The sequence below is a fragment of the Notothenia rossii genome (genome assembly GCF_949606895.1).
Source record: "Notothenia rossii genome assembly, chromosome: 8".
NCBI lineage: Eukaryota > Metazoa > Chordata > Actinopteri > Perciformes > Nototheniidae > Notothenia > Notothenia rossii.
In genome coordinates, this window is record NC_136906.1 from 53,133,238 (window position 1) to 53,158,944 (window position 25,707).

At 44.1% G+C, this 25,707-nt stretch overlaps 1 protein-coding gene across 10 annotated transcripts; it reads left to right on the forward strand.

Annotated features, from left to right (window-relative positions):
- Window positions 1-265: 265 nt before the first annotated feature.
- On the forward strand, window positions 266-19,026 carry LOC307016885 (uncharacterized protein). 10 transcript variants are annotated; one of them, XM_079646243.1, is made up of 8 exons: window positions 266-1,498; window positions 9,294-9,794; window positions 12,259-12,453; window positions 13,819-13,981; window positions 14,804-15,747; window positions 15,980-16,047; window positions 16,549-16,592; window positions 17,769-19,026. In XM_079646243.1, the coding sequence occupies exons 1-2, from the start codon at window positions 431-433 to the stop codon at window positions 9,690-9,692; spliced, it is 1,467 nt and encodes a 488-aa protein (XP_079502369.1). In that variant the 5' UTR covers window positions 266-430; the 3' UTR covers window positions 9,693-9,794; window positions 12,259-12,453; window positions 13,819-13,981; window positions 14,804-15,747; window positions 15,980-16,047; window positions 16,549-16,592; window positions 17,769-19,026. The 10 variants fall into 10 exon arrangements, with proteins under 10 accessions (XP_079502369.1, XP_079502367.1, XP_079502366.1 ...); XM_079646241.1 differs by having other exon boundaries at window positions 18,303-19,026; XM_079646240.1 differs by having other exon boundaries at window positions 15,980-17,908; window positions 18,303-19,026.
- Window positions 19,027-25,707: the final 6,681 nt, after the last annotated feature.

The following is a 25,707-nucleotide window of genomic DNA, read 5'->3' on the forward strand; positions in this document are numbered from 1 at the left end:
AGATCACGTGACAGACGCCAGCCATTGGAATGAATGGTGAAAAAAAACGTAGGGATCTTACAATTTCAGAGGCGTTTTTGTAGAAATACTACGTCCTACGTTGTGGACTGTGGCAGCGGGGTATGGTTTGGGCGCTGGCTGCTGGAGTGAAGGGAGTGGCTCGGCCGGAGGCCAGACAGCTGATCGGAATCAGGTAATCAGTGCAGGAAGAAAAGCATGTCGTAACCTGGTTCTATTCTGTTATGCAGTAGGCGGGATCCTGGAAGGTCGCCAAAGGACCTCTGAAGTTTCCCACCCGGGCAACGTTTGAGACCCGCGCATATTATTGTTTGGAGTTAATAAACGCCTGTGTTTCACCAACCTGCTCTTTCCGTCCTGATTTGAACCCTGTGTGAGCGGAGAGGCTCACAGTGGCACCTGAACAGGGACGATGTCGGAAGGAGAAACCCCGCTGGGTCAGGCCCTCCAACGTCTCGCTCACATGCAGGAGACCACCACAGCCTTACAGCGACAGCAGAGCGAGGCTCTGCTCGGGATCGCCTCGAGCCAGCGCGAGGACCAGGCTCTCCTACGGGAGCTGCTGCAGCGTCCGGCCGCTCGGGAGGGCGATCCCGCTACCAACCCGGCCCGACCGCCTTCAATTGCCCTCCAGAAATTGACGGCAGAGGATGATCCGGAGGCATACCTGGACATATTTGAGGGCACAGCGGCGGCGTGCGGGTGGCCGGAGGAGGAGTGGGCAGCGCGGCTATTGCCTCTGCTATCCGGGAGTGCGCAGCTAGCCGCCCACAGCCTGCCAGCAGCCTCTCGGCATGTGTACCGGCATCTGAGGAAGGCCATCCTGGACCGGCTTGGCAGCACGCCAGAGGGACATCGCCGCCGGTTCCGGGCCCTCCCCTTCGAGGACGATGACCGGCCCTTCTCCTACGCGCAGCGGCTCCTGGATGCAGCGAGCCGCTGGCTCCAGCCGGGGGTGCGCTCCGCTGAGGAAGTCGTCGGGCAGGTGGCGCTGGAGCAGTTAATCGCCGGCCTGCCATCTTCGACGGCGAATTGGGTCCAGTGCCATCGCCCCGCCAACCTGGAAGCAGCCGTCGTCCTTGCGGAGGACCATCTCTCGCTTCCCTGGCGGAGCATGAAAGAGGAGCCCCGACCACCAGCCGTCTCAGCGGGCAGACCCGTCCCAGCCCCGAGGAGGAGGTTTCCTGGAGCAGCTGCCCTTCCCTCCCCAACATCACACGGCCCCAACCCCGCAGCCCCGACACTTTCCCCCCTAGCTCTACCTTACCCTCCTGTTTTTATCTCTCCCCAGGGTCCGGCCTACGCTTCTGGTCGTCCGGCACCACGGGGGGCTCCTCAGACGTCAGGGCAGGATTGCTGGCGGTGCGGGCAGCCCGGCCACTTCCGACGGGAGTGTCCTCTCATGGAGGTCGGACAGCTGGTTCGGGTTGCAGGACCGCCAGTTGCCGCCCCCGATTTGGAAGGGACGTACCGTATACCGGTATGTATACAGGGGGGTACACACCAGGCTCTGATGGACACGGGCTGTAATCAGACGATGATCCATCAGCACCTGGTTCGGCCTGGGGCATTGATTGAAGCATCGTGGGTGAAGGTGAGGTGTGTGCATGGGGATATTCACCAGTACCCGGAGGTGACGCTGGAAATTTCTTAGAAGGGGAAAAAGCATAGAGTCAGGGCTGGAGTTAGCCTTACGCACCCTCTGATTTTAGGAACGAATTGGCCGGGGTTTGCTAAGCTAGCGGGGGCTATGGGGGTGCATTCACGGACGGCAGGGAAATGTGAGTTGTGTGCTGTGTTTAGTGGAGAGTCGGAGGTGGCTGACGACATCGAGGGGGAAACGGACACGGAGGGGGCCGCGGAGGTCCCTCTGGACCCGCTGGTGTTTCCCGTGGAAGATTTCCCCCTCGAACAGTCGAGGGACGAGACCCTTCAGCACGCCTTCGGCCAGGTGGTGAGTATTGATGGCTCCCAGCTACACCCAAACGCAGCACTCACTCACCCACACTTTACGGTGGTTAGGGACAGGTTGTATCGTGTAAGCCGTGACACACAGAAAGGAGAGATAAATACCCAGTTGTTGGTGCCAAAAAGCCATCGGGAAATGGTTTTCCAGGCGGCTCATTATAACCCCATGTCAGGTCACCTAGGGTACGACAAATCACTACACCGGATAATGGCCCGATTTTATTGGCCGGGCATTCGCGCAGATGGGAAGCGGTGGTGTGCATCTTGCCGTGAATTTCAGCTGGTTAACCCGCCGGCCATCCCCAGAGCGCCTTTGCGCCCGTTACCATTGATTGAGGTGCCTTTTGAGAGAGTTGGAATGGACCTCATCGGGCCATTAGACCGGAGTGCACGGGGATATCGCTTTGTACTAGTCCTAGTGGATTATGCAACGCGATATCCCGAGGCAGTGCCGCTGCGTAATATCTCTGCAAAGAGCGTCGCGCAGGCACTGTTTCACATTATCTCCCGAGTCGGGATCCCGAAAGAGATCCTGACTGACCAGGGCACACAGTTTATGTCACGCACACTACGTGAGCTGTATGAACTATTGGGCGTCCATTCAATACGGACTAGTGTTTACCATCCGCAGACCGACGGCCTGGTGGAACGGTTTAACAAAACACTAAAGAACATGGTTCGTAAGTTCGTTCACGAAGATAGCCATAATTGGGATAAATGGCTAGATCCTCTGTTGTTTGCAGTGCGGGAGGTGCCCCAGGCCTCCACGGGATTTTCTCCCTTTGAGCTGTTATTTGGTAGGAAGCCCCGGGGTGTTTTGGACCTAGTTAAGGAAAACTGGGAGGAGGGTCCAAGCACCAGTAAGAACGAAATACAGTACAGATGGAGCGATTCATTTCGGACAGTTTGAAACGCGAGGGCCGTGATTGGTACGTGATCTGCCCTCGCTCAAGGGAAAACCTCCAGCTTGACTTGAGACCTCCCCCGTGATAGATAAATGTATTTATAATGAAGCCAGCTGCAATGGATCATTGATCCACCAGGAGGTGCAGTGGGGTTCCACACTGGAGCTCATGTGAAATAAAGTCAGATACAGTACGCTGGATGTACAGCGGAACTTTGTTAAGATCCATATGTCATGGATATCATACTCTGTGCTAAATAAGACACATGTAATAATTTACAAAACATCAACATGTTGTTATTTAACAAAATAATTTTGTTATTCGAAAAAAACGAACGGGAGGAAATGCAGCCCGGCTCTCGATTTTTAATCCTAATTTAATCATCATCTTCACCACGATCATTTATGTTTATGTTCGCCGAATTGACATGAAATCACTGACACATATGAATATACTGTATTCAACTTCATTAAAACGTTATTAACGTGCCTAAACTCAGTAATTCACCAAAAATATGTATATTTTAATGGAGTTTCGTTGGTCGATCAGGATCCCAAAGTGTAGCGGAGGGATCCTCATCTGGATGAAGGGTGTTATTTTCCCCATAAAGAACAAGTCGCTGCAAATTATCCCGCTTATTACATGGCCACATTCTCAACAAAGTAACGACATGACTCCCAATATTAATTGAAATGCTTTTATGGATTTAGAAAATGTTTTTATTGATTTAAAAAATAGTTGTATGTATTGATTTAAATTCACATGCATCCGCTAAGAAAAATAGTCCGTTGTTACAGTTTTTTAAACAGTCTGAATGAAACGGCAGCTCTCAGCTGTGTATTTACACAACTAATGGCCCATCAACCACAGCTCTCTCCCCCCCTCCCCCCCTGATCTTTCTTCTCCAGCAGCTAAATGAACAGTAGGTTACTCTGAGTGACCATAGACTGTATGTGACAAGCTTACAGTTAGTGACGTAACAACACCATAAAAGCTGGTGGGTTGAAAGCAATACGGGAGGTAAAAATAACTACAATAATTGTGACTTATTTATTGTGGCTTTTATGTTTTTAGGTATAAAATGTTATGTAATTCAGGCTTATAGTTCACCCTTCTCTAAAAGCCTTCAACAATGACAATATTCATTGTAATTTAATAAATCCTTCCAACACACATTGTAAAAAATAGCCTACTCTAAGTTAAGAAATCATTTCAATATGTACATCTTCTGATGTAACAACAATAACATTATAAATAGTAACATAGCTGAACATGGTATTGCACATTTAGCTTTGAGTTACTGACCTGAGATGTTTTTATTACATGAATTAAGGTGACTGAGGCTTTTTAACATACAGGGATGCAAACTCATCAGGTATGAAAAAGGTGACAAGGATCCGAGCCCCCGGCTCCCCCACCCCACGGAATGACAGAGGATTTTAGCAGTCAGAACAACTAAAGCAGCAGTGTTAATAATAACAGAAACGCCAAAGAGTCACATAATAGAAATATATAAAAGCATTTATTTCAAATTGTGGAGCAGTCAGTTTATAATTTTGGCAGCACTGTTGAGCATTTTGAAAATGTATTTTCAGGCCTCTGTGCAAGGCTTAAGTCTTTTCATCTTTATAGCCACATGGTGTAAAGTAACTAAGTTCATAAACTCAACAAGTACTATACTTGGGCACAATTTTGAGATACTTGTACTTTATTTAAGTATTTCAATGTTTTGCTACTTTGTTCTTCTACTCCACTACAGTTCAGAGGTACATGGTGTACTTCTACTCCACTACATTATTTAATAGTATTTAATACCTTTAGTTACTTCACAGATCTGGATTAATTAAGTGAAATATAATCAAGTGTTAAATCAGACTTTAGTTCCACCTGGAGTAAATCCACAAGCTACCCTGCAGTATACAAAGTCATTCAAACTAGCTGCACCTTTAGCAGCTTTGAGAACACTTTCATGATCAATCATTATAAAACATATCATATCTATTATTCTGAAATGGACCAATCTGCACAATGACTACTTTTACTGTCGCTACTTTCACTATATTTTGATGATAATACTTTTCTACTTTTACTTGAGGAACATTTTGAATGCAGGACTTTTACTGTAACAGAGTATTCCTACACTCTGGGACTATTACTTTTACTCAAGTACAATATCTGAGTACTTCTACTTTTACTCAAGTAGGCCTACAATATATATACTTATACCACCTCTGTTTATAGCCTATGAAAAAAACTATTAGAAATAGAAGGCTAAAGCTAACGTTAGCAGATAGTGACAATGTATGCTAGCTAGCTAGCTCAACGATTCCTTAAATAATATTGCAACAGAAAAACTTTTCAGTTCACATCACGCTCTGCCGCTCCGACAGGGAGCTCTGCTCTGAACACCTGAACGGCCCGTTCTAACAGCTGTTCACCAGCGGTCCAGTCTGTGCCACAGTGACTCCGGACGCACAGTTAATATTAACGAACGCACCCGTAGGTAATGTAGCTGCTGAAGCTAGACCATCATCTCGGAGCAGCAGAGCCTTATTATACATCCATGAGCAGAGCCGACAGGCAGGAAGACTCGAGCACACAGCTCGTACTTCATTATAATATATAAAAAAAGAACACCATGCGTGTCATGATGGCACATAACAGCTCACGGCCGCATATTACTCCGGGTCCCAGCCCCCCCCATACCCAAAAAATATTTGTATTGCAGCTCTACATGAATCACACAAACGACTTATTTTGGATTCAAAACGGCGAATTTCGCCGAAAGGTGACAAGTTTGCATCACTGAACATAGACAGAGCACAACTGAAACATAACATCTGAAACGATGTAACAACATAATACACTTATTATTATTATTTTTTATTGATTTAAAAAATAGTTGTATGTATTGATTTAAAAAATAGTTGTATGTATTTATTTAAATTGACATGCATCCGCTAAGAAAAATAGTCCGTTGTTACAGTTGTTTAAACAGTCTGAATGAAACGGCAGCTCTCAGCTGTGTATTTACACAACTAATGGCCCATCAACCACAGCTCTCTCCCCCCCCTCCCCCCTTGATCTTTCTTCTCCAGCAGCTAAATTAACGGTAGGTTACTCTGAGTGACAAGCTTACAGTTAGACACAACACTGTCATTGCAAGTGACCCTCAGTTAGTTGACTTTTATGTTCAACTGCTAAATTCGTTACTGATAAAAAAGGGCTTCTACTGTACCTAATTACCTTAACACTAGAACCGCCGGAGGTTTTTGTATAGGCCTACCTAAACCCGTCAAATCCCGCTATTAGAATGCAATTTTTAACAACATAGGGTGCTACACACTTTCAGGAAAAGTCAGGGACTGGGAGACTTTAATATTTTATTGAAAAAAAGTTACATTGCACACACACAACAACACATCACACAAAATGACCCGATTGGCGGTTCTAGTATTAAATAAACTCACTAATTAATTAAACCAGTTCAATACGCATTATTCTTATTCTTATCATTCTTTATGAGCGCAGAAATAGTCTTAAAATCAGATCTGTTTTCTAAATGAAATCTGACGGCAGGCAGTTAGCTCTGATCACCTATGACAAATTCGCCGCACCTAATCGCTGGCCATTCAGCCACAGACACTGTTCGAAATGGGGGGGAGCTAGGAGGAGCTTGGCTCCCCCGAAGAGGGAGGGAGCTCCCCTGAAGGCTGACTTTGAGATAAATAGGGGGAGCCCAAAACAGTCGTGCATATTTGTGTCACACAGATTAGAAATGTTGAGTTTCTGTAAATAACAGTTCTTGAAATAAATAATAGTTATTGTTCATTACAGTTTCTGAATATTTGTTTTATATTTGTGAATATGTCTGGGTGTTGCCATCTGTATGTGGCGGCGCTGCATTCTTACTTACGTTGCTATGATTATGGCGGTGATGCCGGCGCGGTATTTGAAATGTTCATATTGATATTTTTTTAACTCTGGCTGTGTAATAAAAAAATATGGCAAAACGAAAACAGCCAAGCGTCACAGCTTTTGGATTCACAAGCAAAGAAGCGAAGGAGTCTAAAAATGACAACGTGAACGGAAAACAACTTTTAGTTGGCCGACTGTAAGCGGCGTTAGGGTCGAGTTTGATAGCTCCACACCGAGGGAGAGGCCTGCCGATGCGGAGCCTGAGGAGGCTTCAACAACGGCCACATCCGCCGGCATAGCGACACCGTCTGTATTAGTAGAAGAGTGTTTTTATAGCAATTGATCGCATCCGCGCTGCTGCGCCAGTCAACAGAGCGTGCGTGTGACATATTTAGTAGCAGGATGTGCTCTGAAAAATAGGGCTCCCCGAAAGCAAATGAGTAATTCGAAAACTGACAGAGCTCCCTATATACAAATCAAACTGTAGAAGGTGTGAAAGCACCTATTGTTTTAAATAATGGTCGGAATGTGACCTGTGAGCCTTCTGAATCACCGTGAGACAGCACATTCTAAACTAAAATGTTCAATCAATAAAGTAACATCTTATCTTATCTTAATAATATCTTCATATTAATAATAATAATAAATCATACAGTATGTGTCCGAAAGGGAGCAGGAGGAAGCAAACACAAAAATATACTGCATATTAAAGCAAACGATTGTAAAGGTTAAAGTATGAGCATAACAAATAAAGAAGTGTAATGTAAACATTTACATTATAATTATGATTATTTAATATATAAAGACTATATATTATTGAATTACAAGATTAGATATACTTTAGTTGATCTAAAATATTGATGTGTTAAAATGCTCTTCAAAACACAACTGAAAGTCCATGAAACTTGTCTTTCTGTATTTGTGAATGAAGCGCCATCTCCTGGTTAAAACCTGAAATTGAAAATCTGGCAACGCCCTCTTGGAAAATAGTGGGAGGGCTTAACATTCCTCTATACTGGTCTTTGGCTGGTGGTAGGCAGGAAGCTGTAAGCTGGAGTCCGAAATTCAGTGCTCCATCTGTACGTTATGGACCTGCGAGCAAAACTCCAATCACTGGGGCAGATATCACGGGAGAATTTGCTCCAGGCTCAGGAACGTCAGCAGCGCCTGTACAACAGAGGGTCGAAACTGAGACAATTTTCACCAGGAGATAAAGTGCTTGTATTACTCCCATCCTCTAGCTCTAAATTACTCGCCAAGTGGCAAGGACCCTTCGTGGTCACACGACGAGTGGGGGACGTAGATTATGAGGTGGTGCGTTCTGACAGGGGGGGAGCAACACAGATTTACCACCTTAACCTCCTGAAAGCATGGAGGGAGGGGGCGTCGGTTTTGCTGGCCACCACGGTGATTGAGAGGGATGAGTTGGGACCGGAGGTCATTAAAAGCAACAAAGTAGCTCCGGTCGGTTGTGGCGACAATCTCTCAACGGGCCAGAGAGCAGACGTTGCTTCGTTGCAAAGGCAGTTTGCCGACGTGTTCTCTACGCTGCCAGGGCGCACCTCTCTCATACACCACCGCATAGAAACGCCCTCGGGCGTGGCCATTCGTTCACGGCCCTATCGGCTGCCTGAACACAGGAGGAAAATTGTTCAGGCGGAGCTTCAGGCTATGCTAGAGATGGGAGTGATAGAAGAGTCCACCAGTGACTGGTGTTGCCCCGTCGTGCTGGTACGTAAGTCCGACGGGTCAATCCGGTTCTGTGTGGACTACCGCAGGGTGAACGAGGTGTCCAAATTTGATGCTTATCCAATGCCCCGGGTCGACGAACTCCTGGATCGGCTAGGCACTGCTCGCTTTTACACGACGCTGGATTTAACCAAAGGCTATTGGCAGATTCCCCTTTCTCCAGAGTCTAAGGAAAAAACGGCCTTCTCCACTCCGTATGGTTTATACCAATTCATCACACTTCCTTTCGGGTTGTTCGGAGCTCCAGCCACCTTCCAGCGGCTCATGGACCGGGTGCTGCGTCCCCACTCTGCCTATGCTTACTTGGATGATGTCAAAATTCAGCAGCATATGCAGCAGGTGGGGGCGGTGCTCGAGTCCCTGAGGCAGGCGGGGCTCACGGCCAACCCGAAGAAGTGTGCGGTTGGACGGAGGGAGGTACGGTATCTGGGGTACCACTTGGGCGGCGGGCAGGTGCGGCCACAGATAGAGAAAACAACCGCCATTTCAGCCTGTCTGGCGCCCAAGACGAAAAAAGAGGTCAGGAGGTTCATGGGGCTGGCCGGCTACTACAGGCGGTTTATCCCGTCCTTTTCGGAGCTGACCAGTCCCCTGACCGACCTGACCCGAAAGGGTGCTTCAGATCCGGTCCAGTGGACGGAGCGGTGTCAGCTGGCGTTTGAGAGGGTTAAAAAAGCCCTCTGTGGTAAGCCGCTTCTGTATTCTCCTGACTTCTCTCTCCCTTTTGTGTTGCAGACCGACGCCTCGAACAGTGGGGTGGGGGCCGTTTTGTCCCAGCACATAGAGGGGGTCGACCGCCCCGTACTGTACATTAGCCGTAAGCTCGCCCAGAGGGAGGTGAACTACAGTACGGTGGAAAAGGAGTGCCTCGCCATACGGTGGGCGTTCGGCGCCCTGCGGTACTACCTCCTGGGGCGCCCTTTCACCCTCTGGTCGGACCATGCCCCGCTCCAGTGGCTCCACCGCATGAAGGATGCCAACGCTCGGATCACTCGGTGGTATCTGGCGTTACAGCCTTTCAACTTCAAGGTGATCCACAGGCCGGGTAACCGGATGGTCGTGGCTGATTTCCTCTCTCGCTCGGCGGATGGGGGGGGGGAGAGTCAGCTTGCGGCCGGCGGGATCCCGGCCTGAGTCGGGCGGTGGGGGTATGTGGCAGCGGGGTGTGGTTTGGGCGCTGCCTGCTGGAGTGAAGGGAGTGGCTCGGCCGGAGGCCAGACAGCTGATCGGAATCAGGTAATCAGTGCAGGAAGAAAAGCATGTCGTAACCTGGTTCTGTTCTGTTATGCAGTAGGCGGGATCCTGGAAGGTCGCCAAAGGACCTCTGAAGTTTCCCACCCGGGCAACGTTTGAGACCCGCGCATATTATTGTTTGGAGTTAATAAACGCCTGTGTTTCACCAACCTGCTCTTTCCGTCCTGATTTGAACCCTGTGTGAGCGGAGAGGCTCACATGGACCAACGTAGTTATTACACGTTTTTTTGTGAGACTGGGTTAAGATTAACTATATGTTGAGTTTGCTTCGTGGAAGAGCATTAACCTGGGCCGAAGCATTGAGTTCTTCTGTGGATTACGACACTCTTTCCTTTGGAGTTTTTTCTGATCATCTTTCCACTGTTTTTGATCACCCCGACCACTGTTAAATTTACAACAAGGGACTCGAACCGTTGCAGATTACTCTATCGAGTTTCGCACGCTGGCGGCAGAAGCCCGATGGGACGAGGCAGCTTTAAGGGCTGTGTTTGTTAGGGGATGGAAGGATCAACTGAAGGATGAGCTGGCAGCAAGGGATGACAACAAGTCCTCCAACTAATACGACCAAATAGGTCGATTGTTTTTCTTGTTTTCCGACCCATTAATACGACCCAGAGCAGCTTTTTCAATCAACGGGTGCGTCAGGCTGTATACCTTTACAACCCACGGGCGCGTTTTAAATCAACGGGAGGTGGCGTAATGACGTACAACGTCCTCGACAACTTCTGTTAACAACCATCGTTTTTCAGACACGTACACTCTTCAAAGATCACGGCTGTCTGTCGTAGAACAAAACGTGATCCGTCTCTTAAATTTGTGTCGACCACAGACCTTATTTCGAGCTATTTTCCCAAATCCTATGGAGAAATCTCATTGGTTCTGAGGCGAGGGAACCGGAAGTGGTAAAATGCTAACTCACCGGGGTTTTGGACTCGTCACTGCATCACTGACAACATCCATTTATTTCCCAGACAAGCTAATAAACGTGAGTAGTCAGATATCAAAAGTATATTCATTTTGGGATATGTATTATGTTGTTTTATTTTGTCGTCTATTACATTGACTAAGATTACTATGTTTACCTAGGAATAATGATAGCAAAGCTAAATTAGCCAAAAGTAGAATCAGCTTACGTTAACGTGAGCATGGAAGTTATGTGATCCATCGGCTCATGCGGTTGATCCAAATGTTATCACACGTCACATTCTTTATAACTATATTAAATACTATTTATCTATTAAGTGAAGAGTGACCAGGGGTGTAATACTGCCGGAACACCGCTCCGGCACCTAAAACGGGGATGGTTGTTAGCATCTGGTGCTAGCTAGCTATGATAACGGATAGGCTAAGAGGCTAATGTACCTAATGTAATGTTTACACAGGTAACTTTAGTCTAAGTTATCTCAGTGGGTCTGAAACAGTTTGGTCACCATATATGGAAATACATATTTCCAAGGCACACTTTTATATTATTGTAATGTTCCACAATAGGAGTCGGAAATTCAAGTTCTTAGGTTCAATAGCTCCTTTGGTAGTATACAAATACAGGTTCATAGGTCACAGGTTGCAGGTCGCAGGTTCAACGTCACACAGCACCCTAAAAAAAATCGAATGAATCTAAAACATCGATGAAATCATTACAATTCATACTACATTTAAAAAAAGTATTATTCTTATCATTTTTTTTTATTATTGAAATGTATACAGTTAAGTTTCATATGGGTGTTGACAGATGTATCCATAGATTTAGTTAATTTTGCCCTCAAAGTGCACAAGATTGATGCATTTAACTTCCCGGGGGCCTCCGGACCCCCCTAGAGGACATGAGGTCCACCCCCACTTAAAACATATTCACATGGATAGGATACTAAATAAATGTGCACACTTTTTATATAGTAACCTTTGTACCTCAGCAGGAGGGAGTTAGTTTATAAAGGTCCTTCACTGATCACTTAACTATCACGCAGCTGTGTGCAGCATTTACTGTAAGAATCACACATTTATTCAATAATGCAGACTTAATAAATGACCATTCTTTGTTGATTCTGGCTGGAGTGTTAATTGACAGTAGTTACATAAGCTTCAAAACGAGCCACAACTGCGCGTGCACACATGCAGAACTTATAGAATTAGCAATACACCCCTAGTAATGATGATTTTAGTATTATTTTCTGTGATGATGGAGCATCAACTTTTGGATCAACCAGATATTGACAGATTAGGGTTGTTCATAACAGTCACTTTAAACATGTGACTGACTCTGTATAACATTGTTTTCCTTACTCTTGTGATTTTTGTTCATCCTATCTAAAAGATCAAAAAACATGAGTTCATTGTTTTAACAAGATTTTTCACGATATAATAAAATACATGAATCCTGTAAACATTTGTAGTATAGTATTCTTATTTTTGGTACTCCCTGACATTATCTGTGTTTCTGTTACAGATACCTACTCAAAAAGTGTGCCAGACATGCTGGCAAAGCATAGGAGTAGCAAGTAAAAAATGCAAACAATGTGGTGCCATCCAACCCTACAAAGAGAAACTCTCCAAGCAAAAAGAAAAGGTTGCACAGGAGTGGAAGGCCACGCAAAAGAAAAACCACAGTGTCAACAAAGTGTATGACTCGACACATTTACTGGTAAGCTTTTTTCTCTTGCAGATGTCAGTTATCATAAAAAAGTGTGTAAATAATCCCTGATCCTAATCTTTTTATACAAATTGTTAAATTACTTAATTGATTTATACTTTCCAACAGTCGCCCTCATTTACTTTTTTTAAATAATCCTAATTTCTTAATTAAGTTTATGTGAGAAGTACAGACTAGTGCACGATTACTGCACTTCATGTAATGTGTTAAGCAAAATTGTTGTCACCGTTGTATTTAAATCTGTAAAGGCATAACACATTTTTTCGAACTGATGTTAGATAGTGTTTGTATTTGCAAGCACCCAGTTTTAGTAAAACATTATTTCTTAACCAGAAGTAACATAGTTCAAGCCAGTGGTAATTCCTAGAATCAGAGCTTCAATGTACATGTTTTTCTAATTATATCTTACAAAAAAACCTGCATTTTGGTGTTTTATATTTTATTTTGGAACTTCATGGTATGGAAAACACATAATTATGTGACTATGGTTTCCAAAAGTAAAATAAATGAAATATCATATATACATTTTTGAATAAATGGTAAAACCAAGAATGTCACAGAATCAAAACCAGCCCATATTAATATAGTGCTTGAAAGACAATCAAGACCTGGAAAGAGTTAGTATTAATAAAGAGGCCCTTAAAAGCACTTTCATTAAGCTTACCAGAGTCTCTGACTTTGAGCCGTGTTCGAACAGTCATTTCAAAATTCCCCTGTAACACCAGCTTTACATCTGAAGTGCTGTTAATGCAGAACTTTGAACCTGAAATGATATAGGTTATAGCTTGCTGACATGTTTCAAAGCTAAATGTAGCTTATTCAGGTATCTGAATGTGAGAGTTAAATGGAACCATATTAGGGATGCCAGAAACTGACCATGATCAAAATCGGACAGCCCTGGCGAATATTAATCGATTATTCGCCGCCGAATTGAAACTAAGCCAGGAAAAAAAGAAAAACATAAATAATAATAAAAATATATATAAATAAAATCGATTTTTAAAAATAATTTTCGATTATGGAGACTGTAACGAATATTCGAAAAATAGAATAATCGCTGGCATCCCTAACCCATATAAAAATAACTATGCCCATGTAAAAAAAACTCAAAGTGAACCCGAGCTCGATAAACTTCTTTTTTTTTTTACAGTTCTTTTTTAGGGGCTCCCCTAAAAGGGGTCTAAAATCACACCTGGTTAATTGTGGGGTGCCTTCCTCAATGTGCACACGTATCACATCAGTGCATTTTTCACTTATGCAAAATAAATGGAGTTATAATGGCTTTAGGTGTGTGAAAATGTTTAGAGCTGTTGTGTACATAATATTTCTTGTTTTTTTGTGTCCATTGTGTTCCAGCTCAACAAATGGAAAATGTTAGATCGGCGTCCCATCCTCCTTCTTGCCAAGAGAGGCACAAATGGTTTTGCGGCCGATTGCATCTGTCCATGGCAAATCGAGACAGAAAATGGTAACAATGCACTTGTTACCATAAAGAGGATTTACGAAAGCCTTATTAATGGTAAAGTATACAAATCTGCATGCTATATTTCAGCAATTTATCTGTTAACATTTTTTGTAAATTAGTTGCTCAGTTATCTGGTTTTAAATGTAAAAAAATGTGAATCACTGTTTACCAAGTAGTACAAATATGTCGTTATGTCTTGTTTTGTCAGTTAAAGGGCCCATGTCATGCTTTTCTGGTTATTACCCGTCCCCTTGTGTGTTATGAAGCTTTTCCTGCATGTAAACGGTCTGCAGAGTCACAAACCCTCAAAGTACACCCTGTAGCGAGTAAAACTCTAACACAGAAAATACCTGTCTATGCTGCTCTTTTTAAAAAATATTCTTCCTGAGTATAGTGACGTAACGGGCATAGTGACGTACCGGCTCACACACACACACTCACTCAGCCTTATCTTTTCTCAGCCGAGGCTCCGTGGATCTCCTCACGCACACACGCACTCACACTCACAGCCTGGCTGTGAGTGTGTGTGTGTGTGCGCTCAGGCTGAGTTCCTCGCTGTCTCGCAGACCCCACGCAGCAACCAGGAAAACAACACCAGTAATCCAGCTCACAATGTCTGCTCCTCGAGCCTCAAAGGGCGGCGCAGCGAGCCCCCCAACGTCCCGCCAACACGGCACCCAGACCCCACGCAGCATTCTCATCTGTTTGTCCTTACTGGTGTCATTTCCTGGTTGCTAACAAACGCCATTGTAACACATAATCACTGATGTTCCGCTGTTTCATTTTTAGCTGTAATTACTCAGATTATAAATGTATATGGCGGATTATACTTGGTCATTTATTCACCATGCGTCTACTTTTTTTTCTTCTCAATAGTGACTTTGGCAGTTGAACCTGAGGGCCCTTCAACCACACAGGCAGAAATGGCCGCAGACCCAGGATCAGACTTGTCTGTACCTCTTACCACCGAGACTGACACTGAGTTCACTCTCTTCCTCACTCCTGTGTCCTCCGGCCTGACTCCTGCTCTCTCCTCCGGCCTGACTCCTGCTCTCTCCTCCGGGCTGACTCCGGCCTGACTCCTGCTCTCTCCTCCGGGCTGACTCCTGCTCTCTCCTCCGGCCTAACTCCTGCTCTCTCCTCCGGCCTAACTCCTGCTCTCTCCTCCGGCCTAACTCCTGCTCTCTCCTCCAGGCTGACTCCTGCTCTCTCCTCCGGCCTGACTCCTGCTCTCTCCTCCGGGCTGACTCCTGCTCTCTCCTCCGGGCTGACTCCTGCTCTCTCCTCCGGCCTGACTCCTGCTCTCTCCTCCGGCCTGACTCCTGCTCTCTCCTCCGGGCTGACTCCTGCTCTCTCCTCCGGGCTGACTCCTGCTCTCTCCTCCGGCCTAACTCCTGCTCTCTCCTCCAGGCTGACTCCTGCTCTCTCCTCCGGCCTGACTCCTGCTCTCTCCTCCGGGCTGACTCCTGCTCTCTCCTCCGGGCTGACTCCTGCTCTCTCCTCCGGGCTGACTCCTGCTCTCTCCTCCGGCCTGACTCCAGCTCTCTCCTCCGGGCTGACTCCTGCTCTCTCCTCCGGCCTGACTCCTGCTCTCTCCTCCGGCCTGACTCCTGCTCTCTCCTCCGGCCTGACTCCTGCTCTCTCCTCCGGCCTGACTCCTGCTCTCTCCTCCGGGCTGACTCCTGCTCTCTCCTCCGGGCTGACTCTTGCTCTCTCCTCCAGCCTGACTCCTGCTCTCTCCTCCGGCCTGACTCCTGCTCTCTCCTCAGTGTCTTCCTCACAGAAAAGAAGACCAACGAGGAATAAAGTGGCAATTAATGGTATGTGCGGGTTAATTAGTAATTATCTTATTTACATAGACTGAAACTGTGTTTGATTTTGCACATTGAATTAGTTAAAGAGAGAGAAAAAAATCATCGGTACAATTAGAATACACCACCTTTTGTTTTGTTTAAGACTTTGCAGTATCAAAAGTCTAAGTTTAATTGAGCACAATGTGATGTTAGGCAATGTTTAGGAGGTTATTGCTGAACTTCAACTTATTCCTTGCAGAATGTCCCATTCATCAAGGGTCAGACACTTTCCCCTACAATAAACTACTGAGGGAATGAATCAGGGAGGTTTGTTTAGAAAATATTTTAAAATAAATAAACAATGACAATAATGTTTCCGTGGAACCAAGTCTTATCTTATTGGATTTTCGTATACTTTGTTTAAAAGGAGTGTTTCAGTCTTAAGCATGACTGCTAATGTAAACATTGAAATTAGAGTAACAATAATTTATTATTAATTTAAGGTTGAGGTACTTGTGTAATGCTTCATGTCGCATTAATGCATCATGTCCAGCCATTTATTTGTATATTACATTTTTTCTTGTAATCCTTTGTAGGTGAATTCCTATTCTTGGCATTAAAAATATTTTTTAAAATAATAATAGTATTCCAAAATATTAAACTGATAGGGAAAATGCTATTGACTACGTTACAGTCCTTCATATGTTTGAGTTAATCGTACCTACTATTATTTCAAATTATCATTTGATTTCACTGGACTTTTTGTATTTACATGTATGACATTTGAAAAAAATGAAGTTTACCTAAAATCTGTGTTTCTTTACTCAGGGCCATACCGAGGTGTTGGTGCAGTGGCAGTCTTGCTCTGGATGGTATGTATCTAATCTGAAGTTTCCTTCAGTGTAGCTGATGGGTCTGGCAGAACAGGGGCCACAAAGTAGTCTTACCAACCAACTTCATCAACCCTGAGATCACTAACTTAAACATTTTGGGTTCCTCAGCAGTAAATTGAATTTAGTTGATCACATGGGGGTGGGGAACCATGTCATCAATGGCTCAATCAGACGTTTGCGCCATAAAGTAAGACAGTTCTCTGCCCTTCGTCATTCAGACATCGCGCCCTAGAAACGCTGTCTGATTGTAACACATAAGCAGGGAAGTAGCCTACATTGAAATAGAATTTTTTTTTTTTTTTTATTAAAATAATTATAAGTGCTGCCCCCTAGCGCTCGCGGCAACTTCGAGCCACCGATACGCGGGAAAGCTGTCATTTTCAGAGCTGAAGGAAAACTGCCTGACAAGACAGACAACAGCAAGTTGAAGCAGACATAACTTTATTTGGACACAATCACCTCAAGAAGAAGGTCATAACGCCATAAATGTAAGTTATTATAATTTAAAATGTTGTTACATTTAGATTAAGTAAATTAATACTTTGATAAAAGCCTACAGTTAAGAATGAATTACATCTAGCTAACTTAGTTAGTTTGTAAGGGATAACGTGCAGCGACGCGGTCATTATGGGGAAAAGAACACCCGACAGGCTGATCAGGATCCCGACGCGAAGCGGAGGGATCTAGATCTGCATGAAGGGTGGCAGAACCCAAGATATTCAAGTCACTGGGGCAGTGGAACGAAGTGGAGACATTTGGCACATTCATTACTAGGTGCCATGCTCTTTTGACACCTGATATTAAACTAAAAAATTGCCTGATGAAAGTGATGTAAATGAACAACAAAAATAAAATAAGTTACATATGTGTTATTGGCTATGGTAGTTTATTGGTATGTTCAATTATTTGATTATTAAAATGTAAAACGATCTTTTTCATATGGGTGTTTAGAGTTAGATCTAGTCTCTAGTCATTGTGTGCTCAAAGTGCACCAGATTGAAGCATTTTATATTAAAATGTAAAAACAAATCTTCCCGGGGGGGCATACCCCCGGACCCCCCTAGAGGATGTGATGTCCAACCACCAATTATGTTCATACAATACTGAATACATTTGAAGCTTTTAATGATGTATGTGTCTTTCTTGTGCTGGCAGACAAATAGAAACATAATGGCGGGAAGCACTTCGCACGCGCACACACTTAAAATGTCCACGCGCGCCGCGCTCACATTTTGCTGGGCCCGCGTGCCTTAGCACCGCTGCTATGACTCCATCCTAGGGGAAACACTGGGATGGTATTTGATCTCTTTTGTAATTACTGACTTGTTACATTTGTTCTTAACAATTATACTATAAGTATAGTTAGTAGTAGTAAGTAGTATTATTTCTGTGTGCAGTCTTGCAGGCAGTTGTCTAAGTTTAGTGCTGTATGTTTGGGCATTGATAAGACAGCAAATTCAAAAATTGGTCAAATGAAACATTGACTTTGAAATAAAAAATGTACCTTGTATTATATATGATGTACGTGTTATATATAAATATATACATTATACTGCACTTTCATCATGATATTTTTGAGTGACTTAGTGTATCTTCTCATTTGAAATAGCATTGTCAACATACTGTAGAACTACATATTCCAAACAGTTGAAAAAAAGTAATACTTTTTGCTGTGTTTCTGTTTTACAGTGGGGCGAAGTGGAAAAATTCCTGGGAGCCAAAGGAAAACTTTCCCAGTTAAATATGGCTGACTTTTTTTTTTCTACTTTGGAGTAATAAAATACATATAAAAAAAACATCTATGTAAGTGCCTATTTGTGTTCTTATGTTATCAGTGAGCTGAAGCCAAGACAAATACAAATATATGTTTTAAGTGTATCCATACAAACTCATTCTCTAAAACTGTCATGATTGGTCTGTTGTGAATGACACCCATGAGGAAAAAGGTCCTATACATTATATCACATCGGCAGGGCTGTGATGTGATGAGGCCCTCGCGAGCGTCGACAGGGGGGTGGTGTGTAAACCCTGGACACACCAAGCCGATTACAGCTAGTGGAGCCTCGCAGCAGCTGTGGCGCGCTCAATTGACCTTTCGCAAAGCCACGCCCCCCCTTGGTTACTGTTGCTAGTCCGACAAGCTGAGAGCCAGATGCGTTAAACAAAGCCATAATGGAGGGTCTCCGTAACGTCGGAGTCGCCTTAACAGACTCATTTTGGAGCAATAACGCAGCAATATCCTCCAGGTCCCGACAAAAGGGGTTACAATACGCTATGGAGGGTTATATCCACAGTATAAACATTAGAAAAGAGGGAGGCACAACATCAATAGAGGCAATTGCATACAGGTCGCAGTGCAAGAGTGAAAAACCACATGAGCTGTATGTCAAATTCGACGGAATTATTATTATAATTTTGGAATAAAACAATACAATCACAAGAGGCATTAAATATTGTAGTTTGTCTGAAGTTAACTACCGTTTCCTTGGTGGCTTTCTGCATCCACCTTGTTGTTCCTTTGTGGGGGTCGGGGTGCCCAATTGTGCAGCAGGATTAGGGAAGTCGGCAGTAGGCTTTCCATTAACAAAATGCTACAAAGATTAAAGCAAAATATAAATGAATGATTGCCTGTTGGCTTTCTTGTTTGTACTTTGACCACAGGTAGACTAATAACGGAGCTCAGCTGTTCAGACATTATTATGCATCAAGTGATATACATGGTCAAAACGACCTAGAAGCACACAGTTTACAGCTGTAGTCGTGTGACTTTAGCTAACGTTAGTTAGTGAAATTAGTTAATTAAATTAGTTAGTTAATTTGTGAATGTAATCTTTGCTAGCTAGCTAGCTACGTTAGAACGTATTTACCTTGGAGCAAACGTATTTGTGTTTGTTGATATTCGCCATATTCAGCTGGCATTTCTTTATCCACTGGCGGCATCTCTCCTCTTGGGTTTTGGGTTTAGGAAACGGGTAAAATATCACCCCCCCCTTCTAAGCTTATGGGATATCCTATCCGATTGGCAAAGACCATAAGCACAACGCTTCACCATTTTCGTAATGAATTTGAACGCTAAGCTTGTCGGACTTCCACAGGGAGCCGCGCACGTGATCGAATATGATTGGACAACGGGCATTTAGGGGCGTGGCTTTGCGAAAGGTAAATTGCGCCGCATTTGCGCATCAGATGAGGCTCCCTTCACAAGATGAGGGCGAGAGGCAGACGCAGTCTGTGTGATCGGCGTGTATGGAGGGGCGGGCCTGCACATCGGCATATCACAGACTGGTGCATACATTGTACAGGCGGCAATTTGAAATGGAACGCAGCCCACACACGGCAGACAAACCCAAACACTTTTGGAACACGCCACCTCCAGACACATTAACATGCACTCTCCTAACTTTCCCCTAATCTCACATTGTATTTCATTCCATAACATATAAATATACTGTTCACCCATGTGAAACACTGTTACGGCTGCTGCCTACCTGGTCGTCTGAGTGTTTTCAGCTGTGTGTGTTCTATGTAAATGAGCTGTGCGGTTGCCCTCCCGGCATTGGCTGCCATCTCCTGGTCCGCCCCTGAAGATTGCGATTGGAACACGCCGGGCCTGACGCACTCCAATCGCAGCGCACAGCCGGCACACACCTGTTGGAGATGACTACAAAGCTTGGGGACAATCATCATTCTGGAGGCTCTGTATGAGGACAGATGCCTCTCGCTACTTGCTCTTTGTTCTGGGGTTAAAACTTGTGTGATTAGTAGTGTCTAGAGTAGGTTAGTTAGAGTGTAGAGTAGCTTAGTGAGTGTTTAGAGTAGTTAGGATTCTGTGACGGTTGCCTTTAGTTTAGCTGTGTTTTTGTATAGATGCTTTGGTTAGTTGTACCACTTTTAAAGTGAGGTTTTGTTTCATTCTTTATTTAGTATATTAGTATTTATTTTCCCTGTATGTCTTTAGACTCACCTTTTAGAGTCCTCCCTTAGTTTGGTTGCCCATTTAAACTTGCGCCTTTGTGGCCTCTATTTGTTTGTTTTTTGAACCGGTGTTTTTGGCTCTTTTGGTTGTTTCAGGCTGTTTGCCTGCCATTTTGTTCACCTGTTGTGCATTAAAACCGCTCATAATTATACCAATACCAATCTGGTTGTGTTGCTTCTCTTTGATTCCCCTAGCTCAGAAGGGAACGTAATACACACACACACTGAAACCAAAATAATTTACATCCATCCATGCATCCATCTTCTCCCGCTTATCCGTGGTCGGGTCGCGGTAGCAGTTCCAGCAGAGAGCCCCAAACTTTCTTTTCCCTGGCCACATCAACCAGCTCTGACTGGGGGATCCCAAGGCGCTCCCAGGCCAGCGAAGAGATATAATCCCTCCACCTGGTCCTAGGTCTACCCCTTGGTCTCTTCCCAGCTGGACGTGCCTGGAACACCTCCCTAGGGAGGCGCCCAGGTGGCATCCTAACTAGGTGCCCGAACCACCTCAACTGGCTCCTTTCGACGCAAAGGAGGAGCGGTTAAACTCCGAGTCCCTCCCGGATGACCGAACTTCTCACCTTATCCCTAAGGGAGACACCAGCCACCCTGCGGAGAAAACCCATCTCGGCCGCTTGTACCCGCGATCTCGTTCTTTCGGTCATGACCCATCCTTCATGACCATAGGTGAGGGTAGGAACGAAAATGGCCCGGTAGACAGAGAGCTTTGCCTTCTGGCTCAGCTCCCTTTTCGTCACAACGGTGCGGTAAAGAGACTGCAGTACCGCTCCCGCTGCTCCGATTCTCCGACCCATCTCACGCTCCATTGTTCCCCCACTCGAGAACAAGACCCCGAGATACTTGAACTCCTTCACTTGGGGTAAGGACTCATTCCCTACATAATTTACAAACATGTAAAAATCTTTCATATGCGATGGAAACTTCTGAAGCAATGGAAACAGGAGTCAGAGAGACACGAGGAGAGCAGGAACTTTGATGGCAAACTGATGGTTTATTCACAAGACATGTTGTGTGCCACAAATTGACACAAAAGATGCCAAACCAATTCTGAAGATCTCTACCCCAGACCCATATTTAGCTAGTTCTGAGGGAAGAAATGCAGCCAAGGCTACAGGTGCCTGTGCTCAGTCAGGACAAGACCTGGGGGGTATACCACGAAACTGGTTCAACCTAACCTGGATATGTTTGAGTTAGCCGGTTGGCCTAATCCAAAACATACGCCCTCTCGCTAAACGGCACTATGACACGGGTTATCAAGTGGATCGCTCAAGCCAGCCGTGTCCTATCTAGCTAGGTGCGCGTTCACATAAAAGGGGTAGTATTTGGAGCATTCAACCAATCACAAACATGGAGAAGCGTACTGACAGCGCAGCGCGTCAGCTGGTACAAGAAAAAGTGTTTGAATGCGTACATTAACAGGTTTATGATATACCCGTCTAAGACACGATCTGACTTTAATTACATTTGACTCGAGTGTTTCGTAATGTGTTGCTTAAAATAATACTTCTGCATACAGTATGTGACACTGTAAGTGTTGCACGGCCAGATACGGCTCAGCTGACTCAGATAAGGAAATATATGATACATTATGATGTGATGCCGCAGACTGTACTGTTACTTTGATCCGGTTACTTATGTTGTGGCAGATATTTAATTAAGCTTTCTTAACGCGAATGTTATAATAGTCAGATTGCTCTGAAGATGGGAGGTGATATTCTATTAATGTTCACATTCACACGTGAACACGTTTGGTTCTATGCAAACTCAGTAATATCCATTGTGATACAGTTATAAGGCCTTCACAAGAGACTGTCAGTGGAGATTAAAGGGGATCAGGAGCTCACGTCTTCTCAGAGTCCTTGGTATCTGGCTTGATGATTGTCTCACATTTCTAAACTTCATGTCAATAACCTGCTTAAAAAGCTGAGGGTTAGGCTAGGTTTCTTCTACAGGAACAAGTCCTGTTTCTCTGCTTGAGGCCAGGAAAAGGCTAGTCACTGTGACCTTTTGACCTGTGCTGGACTATGGTGATTTGATTTATATGAATGCACCTGCCAATTGCCTGGTCAAGTTAGATGCTGCGTATCACAGTGCACTGAGATTTGTGACAAACTGTAAAGCATTAACCCATCACTGTACCCTGTATGCAAGGGCTGGTTTGCTTTCACTAACTGTATGGAGGCTCAGTCACTGGTACATTTTTATATACAAAGCCATGTTAGGGAAACTTCCATCTTATATCTGCTCCCTGATCTCACGGAAAATTGTAAGTGGCTACTGCCTGAGATCGAATGCTGTGGTTTTATTAAATGTGCCAACTGCTAGGACTGTCTTAGGGAAGACAGCTTTTAGATGCGCAGCTCCTCTGTCTTGGAATAGTCTGCAAATTAAATGGAAACTGAGCAATCTGGTGCCACTAAATGTTTTTAAAGCTCGGTTGGATGCTACTCAATCGGAAGCTATTGGTACCTGTTTATGTGGATAGTTATGTAAATTATGCTGTATGATGTCCTTTTGTTGTTCTGTTTATGTTTTTATGTTTCATGTGGAACCTACTTGAACAGGTCTCCCTTGAAAAAGAGATCAATGATCTCAATGGGATACACCTGTATAAATAAAGGTTTGAAATTAAATGAAATGAGAGTCATCATCATCATGTTCGCTCTGCTGCTGCTGCTGGCAGCTGGAAGTGAGTGAACACTTATTATACTGCTGTTTAACAGGATAATCTGTCATATAACTTTTTTTTGTATTCGTACAGGTGTGAAGTGTGAACAGTTGACACAGCCAGCCTCTGTGACTGTGCAGCCAGGTCAACGTCTGACATCACCTGTCAGGTCTCTTATTCTGTTAGTTAATAATAATAATAAAATTCAATAACGCACTTTAACCACTAGGTGCCCGTCTATCAGCTGTGCACCGTTATGGTGTAAATACTGCCTATCTACCAATTGGATCAAATATAAAAGTCAGCCGAATTACTGTTGATATTGCAAGGAGACATATTGTGTGAAAATAAATCTAAGATGTTGTTAAATGGCTGATATATTTGTGATCCACGTCACGTTTTCAGTTTTGGCGGCAGTTCTTCCTGTTTGTATAGAAGTCTTCTCATCAGGGCTCTATAAATAGATAACTACGGCAGATATGTAATATGTAATGCAGCCGAACCGTGTATTACAATGCCGTTATGTGATTAGCTCCAAAGAGAAAAGCAAGCAACTCGGAATAAAGTATTATTTTATTTTTTTTAAATGTTTTCGGATTTCACATCGCATAAACACCATTTCCCAACGTGCATTGCGGCTAAACCATGAATCACCGAGCTGAGGATCTTGGTTATGTCTAGAAAGGATCCGTCTTGTGTAAAACTCTCGCGAGAGTTCGGCTGAATGTCACGTGGCTGAATGTCTACGTTTGGCAGGCAGCCTTTCAGTTATGATCGTTAACATCAGTTGGCCACAGCAAATGATGGTGAGAAGCTAAACTATCTATTAATTATGTCAATGACAGGGAGTGTGATTGTTGAAAAGCGGTCTTGCTGGTGTTCAAAGAAGAATGACAACACTGCAGATCACCAACACTATGGTTTATTTTTTATTCACAGGCAAGTCATAGTTGTCGCAGTAAAAGTCCCAAGATAGCTCCTGGTGCAATAAAATGTTCCCTTGCAGTGTTTTACTATTATGTCTGATGTTTCTCTATTAATATTGCTGCTGCATTAATGTGTATGTTGCATCATGTTACTGCTGTAGATGTGTTTCCGAGCCGCTCCGATTACAACGAGAGTTACAACGAGAACGTGACGTCATATTTACACTAGACGGATCCTTTCTAGCCATAACCGAGGATCTTGCCTACGTCTGTTTCCGGTATTGTTTTTGACGGATGTATTTCGTTATACACACATTCCTTCACATTTAAATTAAAATGTACATTAAAGTATTTCGTGAGGCTTTCTAAAATGTTTTAAAATATAACTACGGTTCGAGTTGAAGAGTTTATAAATTAACGTGAACCGAAGCTGTTGCCTGGTAACGCAATCGTGCAACGTCACGTCCGTTAATTCCACATCCACACACATCGATTTAATAAATGAATGTAGCCTTTGTATCTGCTAAAAGAGGTGCCGACCAGCTGGGGCAACAAGAAAATTGGCGAAATTGAGTGTGACTATTACAAATCAAATCATTATTATATTAATATTGATAATAATAACAACCGACCGTCGGGGTAGCATTTGCTTGGCATTTCCGGGTATATCTCCACTGGTTGGGCCACGTTAACAATACTGTGTAATTTTCACGTTTGAAGGGATGAAATCGTGACAGCTTCACGTCTCCCATCATGGTAAATCGTCACATGTTCACGTCTTGCCGTGATACCGGGTTGTGCTGACCATGTCCATGCCTTTATGACAACAGTGTTCCAATCTTCTGATGGCTACTTAAAAGCAGGATAACTCCCCGTGTCACAAAGCTCAAATATTCTCCAACTGGTTTCTTGAACATGACAATGAATTTTACTCAAATGTCACAGTCCACAGTCATCAGATCCAAATCCTACAGTGCACCATTGGGATGTGGTGAACCAGAGATTTGCGTCATGGATGTGCAGCCGACAAATCTCCAGCAACTGCGTGATGCGATCAGGTCAATATTGAGCAAAATCTCTGAGGAATGCTTCCAGTACCTTGTTTAATCTATGCCATGAAGACTTAATGCAGTTCTGAAAGCAGATGGGGGTCCAACCCATCCTAGCAAGGTGTACCTAATTAAGTGGCTCGTGAGTGTATTACTGAGCTCAATTTGTATTGTTAGTGTGTGTCTGTAGGAGTAAAGTCTAGACACATTCTTTGGATGTAAGCATTGGCTAATTAAACAGATCATGATTAAATGACATGATGATAATAAGGGTGATCACCAAAACCTTATACCAGGGGTGGGGAACCTCCGGCCCTCGAGGTAACTCGGATCTGAAGGTGACTGATAACTGCTAATGGCATAGTTAGTATACCAGACATAGTAAATGCAAAGCAGGATCATATAAAAAAAAAGGTAATAAACAAGCCATTCAATCGTAATACTGGTTTTAATAC

What these genes read in the sequence shown, in the direction of transcription:
- LOC307016885 (XM_079646236.1), top strand. Translation starts at nt 431, where the DNA reads ATGTCGGAAGGAGAAACCCCGCTGGGTCAGGCCCTCCAACGTCTCGCT. An exon ending in AAGGGACGTACCGTATACCG is followed by an intron (nt 1,499 to 9,293) that starts GTATGTATACAG and finishes TTTGTGTTGCAG; the next exon opens with ACCGACGCCTCGAACAGTGG.